Raw genomic sequence first — 21,158 nt, forward strand, 5'->3', positions numbered from 1 at the left:
TATCTGTTTTAGAAACAACACTGCTTAAGATATTTAGGTTTTTCACAATGTATTTTTAACATGTGTATTTTGTCTTGTACTGGCAGAGTTTTTATAATCAAAACAAGTGAAAAAATCTACCAGTGCTGAAGAAGTAATCCAAAGTATTTAGAATATGTTACTGACCTTGAGTAATCTAACGGAATACGTTACAAATTACATTTTACAGCATGTGTTCTGTAATCCGTAGTGGAACACATTTAAAAAGAAACCCTCCCAACCCTGCATACACACACCCCGCTCCTGTACAGTTTCAATTAGTCACAGGAGTATTTACACTTGGTCACTTCAAGCATTTTTGCTGATCGGATTGCTATCCGCATTTATGGATTGCAAGTATAAGTGCCCACCAAGACAAGACAGATATAAATCTGATCATTCCAGACAAAACTCGGTCAAGTGTAAATGCATCTGGCTGTTCAAGCCACATATGCAAACTTTACTCTGCCCATACAGTGCTACGTCAGCTTAGGGGAAATTTGAAATACTGTGCATTCATAAAGTATTCAGACCCCTTCATTTTTTTTTTACATTTTGTTATGTTGCAGCCTTATGCTAAAATGCTTTAAATAAAAAATAAAAAAATCACATCAATCTACACTCCATACCTCATAATGACAAAGCAAAAACCAGATTTTTGATAACTTTGCAAATGTATTAAAAATAAACTGAAATATCACATTGACATATTCATTGACACATTGAAGTATTCAGACTCTTTTCTATGACACTTGAAATTTAGCTCAGGTATATCCCATTTCTCCAGATATTCTTTAAGATGCTTCTACACTTTGATTTGAGTCCACCTGTGGCAAATTAAATTGATTGGACATGATTTGGAAAGGCACTGAGGTCAAAGGAACTGGATGCAGAGCTCAGAGACAGGATTGTGTTGAGGCAAAGATCTGGGGAAGACTACAAATATGTTCTGGCTGCATTGAAAGTTCCCAAGAGCACAGTGGCCTCCATAATTCTTAAATGGAAGAAGTTTGGAACAACCAGGACTCTTCCAAGTGCTGGCTGCCTGGCCAAACTGAGCAATCAGTAAGAGAGGTGACCAAGAACCCGATGGTCACTCTGGCTGAGCTCCAGAAATCATGTGTGGAGATGGGAGAAATTTGCAGAAGAACAACCATCACTGCAACACTCCACCGATCTGGGCTTTATGGCAGAGTGGCCAGACGGAAGCCTCTCCTCAGTGCAAGACACATGAAAGCCCACTTGGAATTTGCAGAAAAGCACCTAAAGGACTCTCAGACTGTGAGAAACATGATTCTGTGGTCTGATGAAACGATGGTTGAACTGCTTTGCCTCAATTCCAAGCATCATGTCCGGAGGAAACCAGGCACCGCTCATCACCTACACAATACCATCCCAACGGTAAAGCATGGTGGTGGTAGCATCATGCTGTGGGGGTGTTTTTCAGCGATAGGGACTGGGGGGCTGATCAGCTTATGGAAAATGTGAAATACAGTGCATTCAAAGTATTCTTATGACTTTTTGTCCAGATCGCGCAGAGCTAGTTTAACTTATTCAGTTTGACGTTTTGTTCATTTATTGACAGTCACTCAATTTTCCTAAAGACAGTTTAATACCTATACCTATACCATGGAGGTGAAAGAGTCTTATCCTTTTTTTGTTTTAAGTGTTTTTTATTTATTTATTTATGGTTGTTTCAATTATATGCAGTTTAATGTTTTGCTAAAGTTTGACAGTCACTTCCTGTTGAATGTTTCATAAGCAAACCAATACCATGAGGTCAGTGACTCCTTTGCAAAGATATTGTTTATATAAATGTTTGAAAAATACTTAGAATCTCTTAATGTGCAACTGAATTTTTAAAATGATTGAATGTAAACAGTCAAGTAAATGTTGCAGTCTTGCTGCAGTTGTGGCTTTATTGACAAATAACATGAAGTTTTCATAATGTGTCCTGCTGCATTTTAGGCTTTATTGGGTAATTGCTTTTTTTGATTATGTAATCGGAAGCATTTTTTGTTGAAGGACAGTGGTATTTTAGCATTTAAAATCTGTGCAGTGGTCATATATAGACATTTATTAACAAAGTGAGTGGTTGTTTCCGGAGATTTAAATGCTCGTGGTCTAGAAGATTTAAATGCTTGTGCTGTGGAAAGTGCAGAGAATTAAATGCTCATGTGGAAAGTGAGATTGAAATGCTCGTGTTGTGGAAAGTGTGGAGATTGAAATGCTCCTGCTGTGGAAAGTGCGGGGATTGAAATGCTCCTGCTGTGGAAAGTGCGGGGATTGAAATGCTCCTGCTGTGGAAAGTGCGGGGATTGAAATGCTCCTGCTGTGGAAAGTGCGGGGATTGAAATGCTCGTGCTGTGGAAGGTGCGGAGATTGAAATGCTGGTGCTTTGGAAAGTGCGGAGATTGAAATGCTCGTGCTCTGGAAAGTGCGGAGATTGAAATGCTCGTGCTCTGGAAAGTGCGGAGATTGAAATGCTCGTGCTCTGGAAAGTGCGGAGATTGAAATGCTCGTGCTCTGGAAAGTGCGGGGATTGAAATGCTGGTGCTTTGGAAAGTGCGGAGATTGAAATGCTCATGCTCTGGAAAGTGCGGAGATTGAAATGCTCGTGCTCTGGAAAGTGCGGAGATTGAAATGCTCGTGCTGTTGAAAGTGTGGGGATTGAAATGCTCCTGCTGTGGAAAGTGCGGGGATTGAAATGCTCGTGCTCTGCAAAGTGCGGAGATTTAAATGCTTCTGCTGTGGAAAGTGTGGAGATTGAAATGCTCCTGCTGTGGAAAGTGCGGGGATCGAAATGCTCCTGCTGTGGAAAGTGCGGGGATCGAAATGCTCCTGCTGTGGAAAGTGCGGGGATTGAAATGCTCCTGCTGTGGAAAGTGCGGGGATTGAAATGCTCGTGCTGTGGAAAGTGTGGGGATTGAAATGCTCGTGCTGTTGAAAGTGTGGGGATTGAAATGCTCGTGCTGTGGAAAGTGTGGAGATTTAAATGCTCGTGCAGTAACTTAAATGCTCTTGCTCTGGAAAGTGCGGAGAAGGTGAGGCAGATGCGTTTGTGGGCTCGGTACTGCTGGCAGAACGTGGAATTAAATCATAACGACTGAATAGGGAAGATTAAGGATGGTGAAGTTAAGGTATTGTGAATATAGTTAAATGTGGGTATTATGGGGAACTTGGAGTGGGATTATTGACCGCCTGTATAGGTCTGGAACGGTAATATCACAAAGTTCCTTGCAAACCCTGGAAAATGGCAGGGAAAGAGATGGATAGTGAGAGTAATAGCATGGTTTGTAGTGAGGAAGATGAGAGGAGGGTAAGTGAGTGGGAAAGTGTGGGGAAGGGAAAGAAAGGGAAAAATCGGGAAAAAAAGAGGCATCTAGCATAGGAGAATCGGAAAGTGAAGGAAGTGAAGAGGGGGAAAAAATAAGGAAGGACTGAATATAGTTGTTAGATTTGAAGGAGAGAAAGTATACCCGATTAAATTAACAAAAATCCTCAGAGGACAGATAGGGGAAGTGAAATATGCAAGGATTCTAGGAGGTGGAAATTTGCTAATTGGATGTATTAATGAAGATCAAATTGAGAAGGGTAGAAAGATGACAAATGTTGGAAAAGTTAAGGTCCAAAAGATCATACAAGTTGGGGAAAAGAGGTTTAATGGTTGCAAAGGGGTGATGTACGGGGTTCCCATAAATGTTAATAGTAAAGAAATAATGGAAAACCTGAGAGTGAGAAATGGTACAGTAAAAAGAATGACAAAAGGAATAGACAAAAAGAAGACAGAGTCTATATTGATTGAATATGAGGAAAAAGAGATACCTAAGGAGGTATATTTGGATTTGTAAGGTATAATGTAAGAGTATGTAGTAAAACCAATGAGATGTTATAACTGCCAAGAGTTTGGACATACAGCCAAAATGTGCAAAGGGAAGAGAAGGTGTGCCAGATGTGGAGGGGAACATGATTATGGGAAGTGTGGTGAGGGAACGAAACCAAAGTGTTGTAATTGTGGAGGAAATCACAGTGTAGCTTACTGGGAATGTGAAGCACATAAAAAAGAGGTGGAGGTGCAGCAGATTAGGGAAAAAGAATAGGAGTCATATGCTGAAGCAGTTAGGTTGGCTGGTCAGGAATATCAGAATAAAGAGGGAAGAGGTAATAAAGAGCATGGGGCAATAAATGAACAGAAAGATAAGAGGAACACATGGATAGAGAAGAAACTGGTCACTTTCATTGCAGGAGTAATAAATGCAACATATGAAATTAAATCAAAAACAGGAAGGATTCTGGTGATTGTGAAAGTGGCGGAACACCATTTGGACATGAATGGATTGAAGTGGGAGGTAGTAAATGAAGAAATTAGGATGCAAGCATGTCAGGAGATATCATGTGTAGGGTGATAGTACTAATAATGCTAATCTTGCAGTGGAATGCGAGAAGTTTGATTGCTAATGGGCAAGATTTTAAACAATTTGTAGCTAGTAGGGGAGGAAAACCAGAGATTGTTTGCATTCAAGAGACTTGGTTAAAACCTCAATTGGATTTTGTTTTATATGATTATGTGGCAGTAAGACATGATAGAAGAGAGGGGGGAGGAGGAGGATGTGCTACATTTATAAAGAAAGGAATACCGTACCAAGTATTAGGTGTAGGAAATGAGCAAGAATATATGGTAGTAAAGATGTGGGTTGAAAAGAAAGAGTTGATGATTGTAAATTATTATAATCCTTGTAAAAGACTAGAGTAGGAAATTTGATGAGATAGAGGGACAAAATTGTAGCAACATAGTGTGGTGTGGGGAATTTAATGGTCATAATACATTGCGGGGGAGTGATAGAATAGACAATAATGGTCAAATAGTAGAAGAAATGTTAGATGAGAAGAATGTAGTGTGCTTAAATAATCGTGAATGCATAAGAATAGATGTTAATACAGGGAAAGAATCAGTACTGGATCTTACATTAGTATCAAACAACATTGCAGCAATATGTGATTGGTCAGTGTATCAAGAAGGAACAATAGGCAGTGATCATTATCCACTGTGGTGTAAAATATATATAGAGGTAGCATGGAATACAGAAAACATAAGTGAGAAATGGAATCTTGGGAAAGCAGACTGGGGAAAAATTCAGGAGGAAAGTAGTAGATATTTAAAACAAATTAAGGTTGAAATGAACATTGAAACATTAGACAACAAAATTAAGCCAGGTATAATATTGGCAGCAGCAGAGTCCATTCCCAAGAGTAAAGGAAGAATTAAAAAGAAAGTAGTACCATGGTGGGATGACAAATGTAAGGAAGTAGTAAAAAATAGGAATAAAGCATTTAGGATAGTGAAAAGAACACATCATTTTCAACACATGATTCAGTATAAGCAAGCTCAGGCAGAAGGAGGACAATAAGACAAACAAAAAGGACATCTGGAAAACATATTGTGATTCAATTGGAAACACAACTCAGATTGAAGAAATATGGGTATAATTTAAAAGATGGGGGGTGATAGGATAGAATGGAGCTATCCAGTTATGATTGAAGAAAATGAAACTGCAGTAGCAAATAAGGAAAATGTAGAGATGACGGCAAAAGCCTTTGTTAAGATAAACAGCTCTAATAATTTATCGGAAGAAGAGGTAGAGAAAGAACAAAAGTAGAGAATGAGGATGCGTTATGCAGGAAAAATAATGGTGATGGAGGACAAGATGTCCCTTTTAGCATGGGAGAACTGCAAAGAGCATTGAACAGGACAGGGAAAACTGCACCAGGAAAAGACGAAATATATTACAGTATGTTAAAACATTTAAGTCCAGAAAGCCAGCAGAAACTATTGATGTTGTATAATAGAGTGTGGGAGGAGGGAAAATTGTCACAAAGCTGGAAAGAAGCAGTAATTATTCCAATAAGGAAGCCTGGGAAAGATGCAAGTAGACCTGGGAACTATAGGCCAATAGCATTAACATACATATATGTAAAATAATGGAACGCATGATAAATGAAAGACTAATGTATTTCTTAGAGAGTAGAAATATAATGGGTGGATGTCAAAATGGATTTAGAAAAGGAAGAAACACAATGGATCCTGTGATACATTTGGAAGAGGAAATAAGGAAAGCTCAAATAAATAAATAAAGAAACAGTAATAGCAGTGTTCTTTGATGTGGAGAAGGCATACGATATGCTGCGGAAAGAGGGACTTCTAATTAAATTGCACTTGATGGGAGTTGGAGGGAAAATGTTCAACTGGATCATGGATTTCTTAAATGGAAGGAATATACAGGTGAAGATAGGGTCAGATATATCAAGGCAATATAATGCAGAAAACGGAACACCACAAGGGAGTGTAATTAGTCCAGCTTTATTCTCCATAATGATTAGTGATATTTACTTAAACTTTCCAGTGGATATGGGGAGGTCCTTATTTGCAGACGATGGAGCAATATGGAAGAGAGGTAGAAATGTTGAATATATAATCAAGAAGATGCAAGAAGGAATTGGGCAAGCTGAAAAGTGGGGAACAAAGTGGGGATTTAAGTTCAGTGGAGAAAACAAAAGTAATGGTCTTTACAAATAAAAAGAAGGGCAAGGAATGCAAGTATATTAGAAAAAGTAGAGTGTTTTTGATTTTTGGGAATATATTTAGACATAAAACTAACGTGGAGAGAACATATAAAGTACACAGTTAATAAATGTAAAAAAGTACTAAATGTGATGTGGTGTCTTACAGGGTTAGAATGGGGAGCAAGTATTACAACTTTGAAATATACATATATATATATATATATATATATATATACACTATATTGCCAAAAGTATTCGCTCATCTGCCTTTAGACGCATATGAACTTAAGCGAAATCCCATTCTTAATCCATAGGGTTTAATATGACGTCGGCCCACCCTTTGCAGCTATAACAGCTTCAACTCTTCTGGGAAGGCTTTCCACAAGGTTTAGGAGTGTGTTTATGGGACTTTTTGACCATTCTTCCAGAAGCGCATTTGTGAGGTCAGACACTGATGTTGGACGAGAAGGCCTGGCTCGCAGTCTTCGCTCTAATTCATCCCAAAGGTGCTCTATCGGTTGAGGTCAGGACTCTGTGCAGGCCAGTCAAGTTCTTCCACACCAAACTCGCTCATCCATGTCTTTATGGACCTTGCTTTGTGCACTGGTGCGCAGTCATGTTGGAACAGGAAGGGGCCATCCACAAACTGTTCCCACAAAGTTGGGAGCATGGAATTGTCCAAAATCTCTTGGTATGCTGAAACATTCAGAGTTCCTTTCACTGGAACTAAGGGGCCAAGCCCAGCTCCTGAAAAACAACCCCACACCATAATCCCCCCTCCACCAAACATCACAGTTGGCACAATGCAGTCAGACAAGTACCGTTCTCCTGGCAACCGCCAAACCCAGACTCGTCCATCAGATTGCCAGATGGAGAAGCGTGATTCGTCATTCCAGAGAACGCTTCTCCACTGCTCTAGAGTCCAGTGGCGGCGTGCTTTACACCACTGCACCACTGCACCAATGCTTTGCATTGCACTTGGTGATGTATGGCTTGGATGCAGCTGCTCGGCCATGGAAACCCATTCCATGAAGCTCTCTACGCACTGTTCTTGAGCTAATCTGAAGGCCACATGAACTTTGGAGGTCTGTAACGATTGACTCTGCAGAAAGTTGGCGACCTCTGCGCACTATGCGCCTCAGCATCCGCTGACCCCGCTCTGTCATTTTACGTGGCCTACCACTTCGTGGCTGAGTTGCTGTCATTCCCAATCGCTTCCACTTTGTTATAATACCACTGACAGTTGACTGTGGAATATTTAGTAGCGAGGAAATTTCACAACTGGACTTGTTGCACAGGTGGCATCCTATCACAGTACCATGCTGGAATTCACTGAGCTCCTGTGAGTGGCCCATTCTTTCACAAATGTTTGTAGAAGCAGTCTGCATGCCTAGGTGCTTCATTTTATACACCTGTGGCCATGGAAGTGATTGGAACACCTGAATTCAATTATTTGGATATATATATATAGCTCTAATAAGGTCTAAGATAGACTATGGGTGTATTGTATATGGATCAGCAGCAAAATCTGTGTTAGCTGAATTGGACATTGAGAATATGCTTAGGGGCAATCAGAACTTCCCCAGTATGTGCACTTCAGGTTGAAGCGGGTGAAATGCCGTTGTGGTTATGACGAAGGGAAGAGATGAAGGAACAGCTAAGGAGAATGGATATAGGAGAGTACAACAATAAAAGTATTATAGAACAGTGTTTCCCAACCACTGTGCTGTGGCACACTAGTGTGCCATGAAAGATTGTTAGGTGTGCCATGGAAAATTATCAAATTCCACAAAATAAATAAATGTATGAAAAAAATATATAATTTCAGGGATCCAAACTCCTCACCTTTCGGAGAAATTCGCCATTTTGAAACCATAATCGGTCACTTTTGTGATTGTGAAGAGCAATGATTAATGTGCAAAAGTGACTGATATTTATACACGTTAAGGGTCTTCCACATGACTCGCGTCAGCGCTGCAGAATACATTGAAGTCTATGAAGTGACGCCACTTTACACCAAAGTGTTTTTCACACACACGTTTTTGCTTCACCAATAATGTCTTTGAAAGTACTAAGCAACAAGAAATGTTTAAAAACTGTCCAAATTTGTGAAAAGACATTGAATGTCTCATAATTTCTTTTAATTAAATATTACCTTATTGTTTACGAATATCAGAGACCCCAGTTATTTAACTAATTTAAATTCAGCAAGAAAACGCTTAGACCTAAACATAAACGAGTCCTTTTATTACTTTCTGCTATCAAAGCAACTGTAAGCTTTTTTCTCTCTTCCAAATACATGTTTTCAATGTTTATTGTGCACACCTCCCGCTTTTTTACGTGGCAAACTCGTAAAATCGCCCCTCTGTGACGCTATCTGCAACTCTTGTCATGTGGAGGGCAGTGCGGCGCTTGACGCTGGCGTTGAACGGAGCGTTGACGCCTCGACTCAACTCATGTGAAATGCACTTTACAATGATGAAAGAACATTATTGAAACTCAATATTATTATTATTTGTCTATTATTGTGGTTTTTCTGATAAAAGCCATGCTCAGCAGTTTAAATAGGCTACTGTAGGAAAATGATAACATAGATTTGTTTATAATTCTTATACTGAAGTCAGTAGATTAGTAGCCATGCAAGTTTTAATAAAGGAGAAGGTAAGGACGTTATTGAAACTCACTATTATTAGACTATTACTGTTGTCTTTTTGTTTGAAAAATAATGCTCAGACTGAAGGAAGACTATAGATCTGCTTTGTTCTTTTAATGCTTAAACACTATAAAATCTCTTGGTAGATTTCGGTCATGAATGACACACTTATAGCACATAAGACGCTCATTGACTCACTCATAGCACATTTCCAGAAGGGGTCACTGAACTAATCAGTTAATAAAATTGAACAAATTTGTGAAACAGAAGCAAGCCTCACCAAAATACTCTTTATTTTGGAGCTAATTCTGCACAATTGTAAAAATGAATAAACTTCAATCACTAAAATAGCTGGAATTTGTGCTTTTAGCTTATTCTTTAAAAACAAATATCCCCAGAAAACATTTTCATGGACCAGTGATTGTCTTATCCCCTCATGAGTTTGCATCCCTGTAATTTGTTGTGGCATTGCAAGAACAAATCTACAAATTAGAAAAGAAGCAAATTTGTTGTTTTTTTCATTACCCATTTAGCGCTCTTGCCACCTGTGACCTCACACCTATGTGACTTGTTTTTTTTTTCATAGCCAAATTTCAAACATTACAAGTAAACATGCTACTAAGACGGACAGAAAACATGGACAAGTTCTTGAAAAGGAAAAGTATTGACGATGGTTAGCCTATGTGGGATAGTGGTGTGCCATAGAATTTTTTAGTCATATAAAAGTGTGCCGTGGCAGAAAAAAGGTTGGGAAACACTATTATAGATGTGGAAATAATGATCAAGGAAGGAAATATTTGATTAATTTCCTAAGGGGGACTGGACTTGAAGGACGAATCTAATTAACAAGGACTAAGTTAAAGAAAGACAATAGGTGGCAGTAATACAACAATTTGGATGCCAACTGCCATAAAACTCTCTCTCTCTCTCACTCACTCACTCACTCACACACACACACACACACACACACACACACACACCTTTTTAAAGTATTAACTTTAACATTTACATATGTGTTAAATATAAAAATGTAAAACCGTTATAAAGGTGTAAATGTCATCTCAAAGGAGTCTACTTCCAGAGAAACAGATATGTGCTTGACATATGCTCAGGAGAACATCCCAAATGTTCCATGACCCCTGTGCAGTGCTGAATTTTCTGAGTTGACAGGTCACCAGCATATACATGGATGTTCTGGTTGCTGAGGTACTTCAGATCACTCTCTAGTCACCTCTGTGTTTTTCTGCAGAGATAATCAACAACTGGACTATGTCATGGATACGTGGTGGCCATAGGTGGCCAGTGCCACCCCTGACTGAAGCTTGGCAACCCCTCTGGCCACCCCTGTTGTGCAAAGCACTTTTGACAACACTGACAGAAGGGTGACTTTTTTTCGACGCTCTATGACCAAACAGTCTGCGCTATTCAGGCTGAACAGCTGCAAACTGCCCACATGGCACAAACCTCTGTGTGTAGAGGTGTGACGTCATATCACGACCATTGCAGTGTATGGGATCAAAATCCTGCCAAATGTATTGCGATCACAGATCCAAAACTAATATGCGTGAATCAAAAAATAAAAAGCACAGATAAAAATAAATAAGCGCAAAAATAAATAAAAAGCGCAGATCAAAATAATAAGCACAGATCAACAAATAACAAGCATGAATCAAAAATATAGAAGCACATTTAAAATATGCTGCAAAAACAAGCATATCTGAGAAAAAACAAGGCTGGGTTGGTGTGGATGTTTGATGCATGTTTTACTAGCTGTACCAATGTAGTTGCGAGTTCAGAACCCAACTTGATCCGCATTTCCACGAAATAAAATCCAAATCCCGACACCAAGACCTATTACAATACTGATGAATATAGAAATGTTTACATATAACTGGACATTTTATTTTTTTATTATGTCAAAAATCTAAAAGGTGTGCATTATTGCTGACACCTACATGCGCACTTTGGAGTTGGTTGTATGCCTGTAAGTCATTTGCTTCAAATGTTACTGAAGTTGTGTACTCTGTTATGGAAATGTTTGTAAATGTTTTGGATTTGTATGCTCCAGTGTTGCTGTATCTTTAGAGATGGTCCCTAAATCAAGAACGTCTAACGCCAAGCCAACTTTATTGCATTATTTATTGACGTGGGGACGCTTGGTCACTTGTTTCTGATTTCACTGCAGTATTGTGGAAAAAGAAACTACATGTAGCCGTGCCAACGATGCCAACGTAGGATCAGTACATAATGGCATATTCAGCAACATGGAAAAGCGGATCAAGTTGGGTTCTGAACTTACGAATACATTGGTACAGCTAGTAAAAACATGCATCAAACATCCACACCAACCCAGCCTTGTTTTTTTAGATATGCAGCCAACACATTTTTTCCTTCTTTTGTATGGCATTGGAAATAAATTGATAACTTTAAATTCCTTGTGTACATTTGTGATCTATAAATTCTGTAGAATTTACAGAATTTCTGTCTGTAGAACTTGCTTTTGGTACAGCATGTCACAGTCAGTAGTGAATTTTTTTGGCCACCCCAATAAAATCACTGTGTCTTACCTGGCCACCCCTGAAAAAAGTTCTGGCTACGCCCGTCATGGTGGCTTAACCAGTCACACCGTCCTTCCTTCCAGCATCCCATCCTCTTCATCACTCATGTGACTCCACTCCAGATTTCCTTTTCTTCTTTTGAAGCACCAAAGACCACAAATCTAGAAGCTAAACAAAGAAATAAACTGTAAAACAAGGATTATAGCTAAAGTCAGGACATTTTTTAAAAAGTTTAATTTTTTTTTCTCCTACAAAGTGCCAGTAGCCATCACATTATGTAGGCCAAAACTATGGTGGTTAGGAAGGACCCCTTAACTGGAAGCAATTCCCTCATATCACAAAACCTGCTTTTTCAGAACCACGTGTTAAGGCCTATTCACACCAAAAGCGAAACAAATATTCATCAGGCTGAAAGAAAACCAAATTTACTCAGGTTGCACAATGCACCTTTTCATCAGAGCTCCATTGAAATCTACTGAGCTTGTGAATCAATTGTTAGTTGTTCAACCAAAAATAATTCTCATCATTTACTCAATCTTATGTTGTCTCAAACTCGTAGGGGTGGGCAATATGACCAAAATCTTATATCACGATATGAGTAATTCTATGTCACAATAACTATATATATATATATATATATATATATATATATATATATATATATATATATATATATATATATATATATAGATAGATATAATTTTCTCTTTATTCAGAACTTGACAATTGTCCAAGTTAAAAATAATTATATATATATACAAAAACTTGATTTTAAACCATTCTTTCCATTATGCAATATTTTAAATTATGCCTCATTTCAGTTTGATATGTTGTTGACCAATATTATTATTATTATAAACTTTCCTCAAGAAACTCTATCTTCCCAAAGCAATGTAACAAAGAAAATAATGCATAAAAAAACACTTGCAGAAAATATCCAAAATTTTGTAAACACTTCTTGCTGAAAATAAAAATAAAATAAATATAAAAAATTCTTGCAAAAAAAAAAAGAAAACATATATATGTATGACCAAATGCATTTACGTTTACAAAACATTTAATCATTTAGCAGACGCTTTTATCCAAAGACTTATAAAATGAGGAAACATTCACAGCAGCCTGTGGAGTGGATCTTTTGGCTTTCTTAATATTCTTTTAAAAATTTGAGGAGGTAAAACAGATTATCGTCGTGTAACACAGTATGAAGATTAAATCTTTCTGCTCTGTGTAGGCTTTTGTGAACCTACACCACAGATGTCGCACCATTTTTACTAACAAGCTCCTCTTCATTTTCTTGACTTGTTTTGGCGTCTGTGGAGGTGTTTTTCAAGGTTTTTCCTGAGTCAAAAATGATTGAGTAGTGCAAGTGATCCCGCTCTGCGCTGAAGCTTGCTGGATTCGCTCACACTAACGTGCTCCAGAGATATCGTGCATGATATGCACATGAAACACAGATGCGCATGTCAGATGAGAAGTGTATAAAGTGCTTATGAACATCAAATGTGAGATGAATGACATTGAATTTAATGCCATATGAAATGCCATAAAAACTCTGTTCATGTTTTTTAAATTCTCTGTCTCACGTGATGCCCTGCCCCACTGGTAGACAAGTACTAGCTGCACAAATGGATCTTTACATATCTCAATATACACAATATAGCTGACTCCAGTGGTTTAATCCATGTCTTCTGAAGCGATCCGGTCGGTTTTGGGTGAGAACAAACCAAAATGTAACCCATTTTTCACTATAAATCTTGACATAGCTGTCTCCTTGGCAATCGTGATTTCAAGCTGTAGTGCATGTAGACTGCAATGGTAAGATGTACAGTGAAAAAGGAGTTACATTTCGGTCTGTTCTCACCCCAAATCAACCATTTTGTACAGATTAAACAGCTGGATTCTTATGGATTACCTTTATGCTGCCTTTTTAGAGCTTGAAAGTTTGGTTCCCATTGACTTGTATTGTATGAATATATTCAAATCATACATTTATATCCTTCAAAATATCTTCGTTTGTCATATGAGTTTGATACAACACAAGAGTGATTAAATGATTAGAGATTTGTAATTTTCCTATTCCTTTTAAGAAAAATACGTATATTATATCCGGCCTGCCCATTTTCTCACGGTACATTGGTGTTAAGGGGACACCGCGTTGACCACAGAAAACCGGACTGAGCCATCGCTCTTCGGAACCAGCACCACCGGGCTGGCCCTGTCATTGTGGGATTATTCTATTACCCCCCATATCGAGCATGGCCTTTAATTCTTCCCGAACCACTTTTTTTTTGTGCTCGAGTAATAGGGTAATAGGGACGAATACGTACCACTACCCCTGGGGTTGTTCTGAGGTTCGTATGCCCGGCAAGGTGCGAGAACACATCTGAAAATTCTCTTTGCAACCAGGCCACATCTGTGACTTGCGACGGGTAGAGGTGGTCTCCGCAAATGATCGGGGTGCATTGATTGGCTTTTACATTCACCTCCGGCCCGAGCTCCTCCCTCTCCGAAACCACCATCGACAAAGACACAGGGACTACCTCCCTCCACGGTTATAAGTGGTTGAGGTGGTAAATTTGCTGTCCTCTGCCCGTATCTGTTCGTTTAACCTTATAATCGACTTCCCAGACTCGCCATGTGACCTCAAAGGGCCCTTGCCACTTTGCGAGTAATTTAGAGCTTGATGTGGGTAGTAATACAAGTACTTTATCTCCCTGTGTAAATTCCCGTAGCCATATACAGCCGGATTTTACATTCTTGAGCCTGTAGCAAATTCTGTAATAGCTGCCCCAATGTGTTGAGTTTTGCTCTCAGGTCAAGAACGTATTGAATTTCATTTTTGCTGTTTGAAGGTCCCTCCTCCCAATTTTCCCTCACGACTTCTACACAGACACAGTGAGGCTTACGCCCATACAATAATTCAAGCAGGGAGAACCCCGTGGAGGCTTGCGGGACCTCTCATACTGCGAATAACACGGGTTAATGCCACTTATCCCAATTACGAGCATCTTCATGCACAAACTTACAAATCATATTTTTCAGGGTTTTATTAAACCATTTGACCAAGCCGTCCATTTGTGGCTGGTACACACTTGTCCGAATCAATTTAATTCCCAATAATTCATACAGCTTGTGTAGTGTACATGACATGAAAGTAGTGCCTTAATCAGTGAGGATTTCTTTCGGACTGCCCACTCAGGATATCATTCTGAAGAGTGCCTCTGCAACACTACATGCTGAAATGTTGCGTAGAGGCACTGCTTCCGGATATGGCGTTGCGTAGTCCACCAGAACCAACACAAAGCGATGTCCCCGGAATTTAATTATTACAGTCACAACAGGATAATCATGGATATTCCCATACACACACCTTACCTTCACCATGTGACTAGCACCCAAAGCCTCACCTTGAACCAGGCATTGATGGGTGGAGGTTTGGCTGCAACCATATCCACCAAGGCCTGGTATGTATCCCCCTTAATACTCACAGGTATGCGGTATGACCCAGCTCTATCGGGGGCGGCCTGCAGTGTGTCGGGGACCCGAAACAATGTCCCCATCTCCATAACCGGGCATTGATCATGGAAATTCCAGGGCTCCCCGCAACTCCAGCAAACTGGCCCAGACTTCATGCACATGCCTGCGGAAGTGGGTCCACCAACCTGGGAGTGAGAGTGGAGAGGGACAGAGGAAACGGGAGGAATGGGCAAACATTTGGGTTTGGGGGGAGAACTCCCTGCTTCTGGGGAGTGGAATCTGGATGGGAGGCAGGGGAGGGGAGAGAGAGAGAGAGAAGAGAGAGAGAGAGAGAGAGAGCGAGCAAGAAATGATGACGAGGGCTCGCCGGCCCCTGGATAGGCTGCCATGTGATCCTGTGCCAGCTGGACGACGACATCCAGCGACGCCAGGCGATGGCATTGGACCCACTCTGCGGTTCCCCTTGGCAGACAAGCAATGAATTGCTCCAACACCATCAGATCAATCATCGCCTCAGCGTCGCACTCCTCCTCGGCCCAGACCCACTTCTGGCAGGCATCACTGAGTGCGGCCAACCAAACAAACCAATGTCTTTTTTACTGTGATGTCCTTAAAATGGTGCCATTTTGCCCCATTTTCTGTGTTGAGCAGCTTTTAACTCAACATTCCCGCTCTTTTTTTATTGCTTAATTGCATTACTGTGGGTAAAATCTAGAGACTGTTGTGTGTGAAAATCCCAGGAGATCAGCAGTTACAGAAATACTCAAACCAGTCCATCTGGTTTTCTCCAGATGGACTGGCGGACTGGGCAGTGGTGGCTCAGAGGGTAAGGCTCTGGGTTACTGATCAGAAGGTTGGGGGTTCAAGCCCCAGCACTCCCAAGATGCCACTGTTGGGCCCTTGAGCAAGGCCCTTGACCCTATCTGCTCCAGGGGCACTGTATCATGGCTGACCCTGCACTCTGACCCCAGCTTAGCTGGGATATGTGAAAAAAAGAATTTCACTGTATATGTGCAAAATGTATAATGTGTGATAAATAAAAATAATTAAATTAAACAATCATGCCACGGTCCAAATCACTGAGATCAAATATTTTCCCCATTCCGATGGTTGATGTGAACATTAACTGAAGCTGCTGACACCAATCTGCATGAGTTTATGCATTGAAGCCACACGATTGGCTGATTAGATAATCGCATGGATGATTGTTTGTGCCAGATGGGCTGGTGTGAGTATTTCTGTAACTGCTGATCTCCTGGGATTTTCATGCACAACAGTCTCTAGATTTTACTCAGAATGGTGCCAAAAACAAAACAAAAACATCTAGTGAGTGGCAGTTCTGCGGATGGAAATACCTTGTTGATGAGAGAGGTCAACAGAGAATGGCCAGACTGGTTTGAACTGACAAAGTCTATGGTAACTCAGATAACCGCTCTGTACAATTGTGGTGAGCAGAATAGCATCTCAGAATGCTATTCTGAGATGCGGGTTGGCGCTGTTTTGGTGACACGAGGGGGACCTACACAATATTGGGCAGGGGGTTTTAATGCTGTGGCTGATCGGTGTAGATGTATCCTTCACTGCCTATGAAATCCCACAATATTGTTCATGCGGATCCATGGCGGTTGAGCTGAAGAAAAATAAAAGGGGGCCGAGTAGACAGCCAATTTGGGTAAAATGTATGTTTTTTTCCAACTTTTGATTCCATTTCTAGTGAGAAATTAGTATTGTAGTTATGAAATATACACTTGGTTATCGCCAAAACTGTCGTGATTTTGTTCATCTGGACTGAATGAAGCAGACACGTTACATTTAGTGGATACCAGATTGTGATAATCAGTTGCTGATGTAGGGCTTTACTGCTTGTTTAGATCAATGTTACTATCAGAAATAATTAATAATTATTTCTTTAGTTATTAATTAATATTTAAATTAATTAATTGAATCTAACTCATTAAAACCTCATATGGGGCTCCAGTAAATGTAGTGCTCCGTTTAGGAGCAGGTTTGGTTATTAGCAATAATTAATAATTATCAAAGATAATTATTAAAATCAATAGAACATTGATAAGAATCAATGTTAGCTTTTTTAATCCTTTAAATCAATAATTATCAAAAGATAATCGTTAACTGTTAACATTGATGAAACATTAATTAAAATTAACACGAGCTTATTGATCATTCAAATTCAACAATCATCAAAGATAATTATCAATTATCAAAAATCAACAGAATATTAATAAGGATTAACATTGACGGGGCATCACCCTGGAATCAGGGACTAATAACCAGATAGTATAACAGTCTCAATATTAGATTGTTTTCTTAGGAAAATCGACATCCGAAGAATATCGATTTTCTGGAAAAAAAACAATGAATGAAGGCTTGAATCTGAGCACTGACATCCCGTCAGCATGACACAGGCATATGCAAAACAAACCAAAACACTTCTCTTTGTAATATAAACAAAGTTTATTTATGCAGTAATATCAATTAAGAATTGATACAATGCAGTCAATAAACTTCTGACTTACAACTACAAACTAAACAGTGATATGATTAGATATGGAAATCAAAATAATCCTATAACACATGAGGGTGTGTGTGTGTGTGTGTGTGAGAGTGAGTGTGTGTGTGTGGTTAGTACGAAAGAGAGAGATAGAGAGAGAGAATTAATTGACGGCCCTAAAGCCGATTTCGCGATCGTGGGAGAGAAAGCAGCTGTTAGTTTATCACTCAGAGACGCGGTGGACGGCTCGTAAACAGTCCCGCGTTCTTTGACTCTTTAATGGAAAAACTCAGTTTGACGGTCTCACCCGCGATGGCGAAAATGCACAACAGTCCAATTTGGTTGGACCACAATGCAGCAAAACAAATTTGCGATAATTAATACCCTGAGTATTAATAATGAGCGGACATGGCGGTCCGTAAACTGTACAAGCAAAAACCTTGAAACACAAGAATAACACACTATAATATTCTATCTCTGCCCAGACGTAAACCTCTTACTTGAATCGCATGAGGATGCAGAATGTGTGTTCATCCGTCCTTTAAATCCGACTCGGTTCCTTGAGGCTCGGGTGATGACGGGAGGCCATTTCCTCGCTCTGTTGGCGGGCATGGCTGCTGATTCTCGGTGGGCTGGCGGAGAACTCAGAAAGTCGACTTGATTGAAGATGGAAGAGAAATCTTTAATCTCTTCACTTCTGCAGGCAAACGGATGAAGATGCGGATTGCTCGGCGGTCTCCTTCGGATCCGTTAGAGCGTTCGGTTGAACACAGAGTAATCTCAACTCGCCAGCGAGATGGAGATTGTATGGCCACAGTTTCAAGTCGGACGTTACTTCCTTGTGCCACGAGGTTGCACCTGAGAGCAGCGATGAGCTACGTCTATACTCGGCGAACAAAGTTGCTGGAAGCAAATCCCGGAAGCATTTCAGAGGTATTTCTACTCCTGATGATGTCATGGTTTGAGGTGCGTTCTGTTGTGTGCCTCATCCAATAGGAGTTGAGAGTTCAATCCTTTAGTGAGCAAGGCTTCATGGGATTTGTAGTCTGTTTTGGACTCCCTTTGTTTGATTTTGGCGCGATTTTTATCAGTATAATTTACGACTTGGAATGTGGGGGCTTGAGTTAGGTTTTTACGACTGTGTTAGGCCTGCCTTTGTCTTCTATCTGAATACATGTGGCCCAACACTGGTATCCTAGCAATGATGTGACATTATGCTGCCTCAGTAGCCTGTCCAAAACCAGTTTCTGGAGGTACTGCCTTAGTATGCAAATGCTGTCTGTTGAGTCATTGACTGATAGGGCAGTGAGGCAACAAGACAGCTAGCTTTGGTTTCGGATGCAGCCTAGGTTTCTGCAGAACATCAACAGGCGTTTCTCAATCTGTGGGCGTTTTCAAACCGGGATTGGCGTTTTTGAACTATCCAATCAAAGTAGAGAATCTCCATGTATTAATCAGTGGGCCCATCCTGGTTTGAAAACACCCACTGATTGGAAAACACCCGTTTTTGTTCTGCAGAGAAGTCTCATCCAAAGGACTGTGCCTTTTTACAGTATTTTGTCCCCATTAGAACCAACACAGATCTGCTGGCCCCACTAATACCTCTTCCAGCAGCAACCATAGTTTTCACCCTAGGAGGTCTCCCATCCAGGTACTAGCCAGGCTCAACCCTGCTCAACTTCAGTGGTTAACCAGGCGAGAGCTGCAGGGTGACATGTAATTTGAGTGACCAAATTAAATAATTTGGTCACTCATCAAATGTGAATACAAAAATATGCTTCTGATGAACAATGAGTCCTAAACTTGTTTTCTCCACCACCATGCAAAGTGTGCAACAATAAGATTCAAAGCCTGCTAAATAATCAGCATTGTTCTTCTGAATCTCTGCTAAATATTGTGTGTTTAAGGAATATAAAATCTAGGCAAAGCAGTATAGTTTAGCCATCCATGTGTATTTGCTTGAAATATACAGTATGCACAGATGTAGAAAATTAGCAGCAATGGAGTAACCATAAGTCCACAATAAACACAATTAAACATAACCAAACACAACTGAACATAATTTTAGTATATTAATATAAAAGGTGACAACTCAAAATGTTCACTGGTTGATGCATGAAGATGTCATTTGTAATTATGACACTAATCAAATGAGATTCAATGATATTCTAACAACAAGTAATTTGTCCACATTGAATGCAAAAAAAGCATCATGAACATCACAGCCAATTTGAACATATTCAGTGTTTAATATACAGCTATATAGAGCGGGATTTTGGTGCAGTGGCATTTCACTGTGGGTGGAGCTACCCATGACTGCGCATAAATGCAACCAGCAAAACTAAATTTTTTGTTTATTGCTTGTCACTGATGATTAGGACAAGAACTTAGATTTACATGGAAGACGTACCTTTTGTTGCACAATGCTTTATTGCATAACGTATGATATAAGAGTACATTTGAAGTAAATATATTAAAAACAGGTTACAAATGAACAATTAATCATCAAGCTGCGCTAAATACTCTAGAATTGTTGATTATAATGCTGCTGTGTGTGGGGTGAAAGTGCCTTTAAGGCTTCTCTTTATGCTGGGTCACTGAGCACTCCTTGTTCCTGCTTTTTCAGGGGGAAGAGCTCAGTGAGTCTGCTCAGGAGAGCCATGCCAACACTGAGATGTGCAGACTCCTCAGCCAGAAGTTCCTCAGGTTGCCATGGAAACCAGAGGTAAAACTTGCTTTTTGTGTTTATATGCATACTTTAACCTAGGAGGTAGAAATGCGTAGTACAGTCTGCGGTGGTTTTTATTCGTTTCTCTCCCCTATTAAAACTGCTTGAATCTGTAAGCAGAAATGCATTTAACCCACCCTTACAGTATGAAATTTATCAGTGAATCTCTCTCTCTCTCTCTCATTGTGTATGATTTCCTCAGGGAGGCACATCCTCCCGTAGCTCAGCATCCCTTCAGGAATCGTGCTAAAATTACAAGAACAGGTGCCAAAAGGACGAGAGAAATAGAAGCACTGCATCAATGAACCAACCAGTTCTACTTAGTCTCATAATTCTTTTCCATATATAAATGAATTAGTAACTTGCAAACACTTCAACATCAGACATTAACAGATATTCCAAAAAACTATTTAGAGTATTAAAGCCTCTATACTGTCTATAAGGAGCTTTGTAGGAACCACATTTTACCATGCTGCAGAAATTCCATATTTCACACCATGAAGGTTTTGTTTTGCATTTTCTAAAAGCCTCAGAATTTAAGTTACTTCAGTATCAGTGAGGGCTAAAGTAAATGGCAGATCTCTTTGAGCCAAATCCTTGAGCAGAACCTGCCAACCTTAATTTGCAAATAATAAACAGCCTGCTGGCTTAGCA

The 21,158-nt window shown here is 39.8% G+C and overlaps 1 protein-coding gene across 1 annotated transcript in view; it reads left to right on the forward strand.

Annotated features, from left to right (window-relative positions):
• The window catches only part of LOC127440030 (N-acetyl-beta-glucosaminyl-glycoprotein 4-beta-N-acetylgalactosaminyltransferase 1-like), a 132,569-nt gene that overhangs the window by 27,951 nt on the left and 83,460 nt on the right, over window positions 1-21,158 (forward strand). Inside the window, exon 3 of the mRNA XM_051696407.1 lies at window positions 20,403-20,501. Within this exon, the coding sequence (XP_051552367.1) occupies window positions 20,403-20,501 (99 nt within the window). The remainder of the gene's footprint in view (window positions 1-20,402; window positions 20,502-21,158) is intronic.

Source organism: Myxocyprinus asiaticus, chromosome 1 (genome assembly GCF_019703515.2).
Source record: "Myxocyprinus asiaticus isolate MX2 ecotype Aquarium Trade chromosome 1, UBuf_Myxa_2, whole genome shotgun sequence".
In the NCBI taxonomy this organism is placed as follows: domain Eukaryota; kingdom Metazoa; phylum Chordata; class Actinopteri; order Cypriniformes; family Catostomidae; genus Myxocyprinus; species Myxocyprinus asiaticus.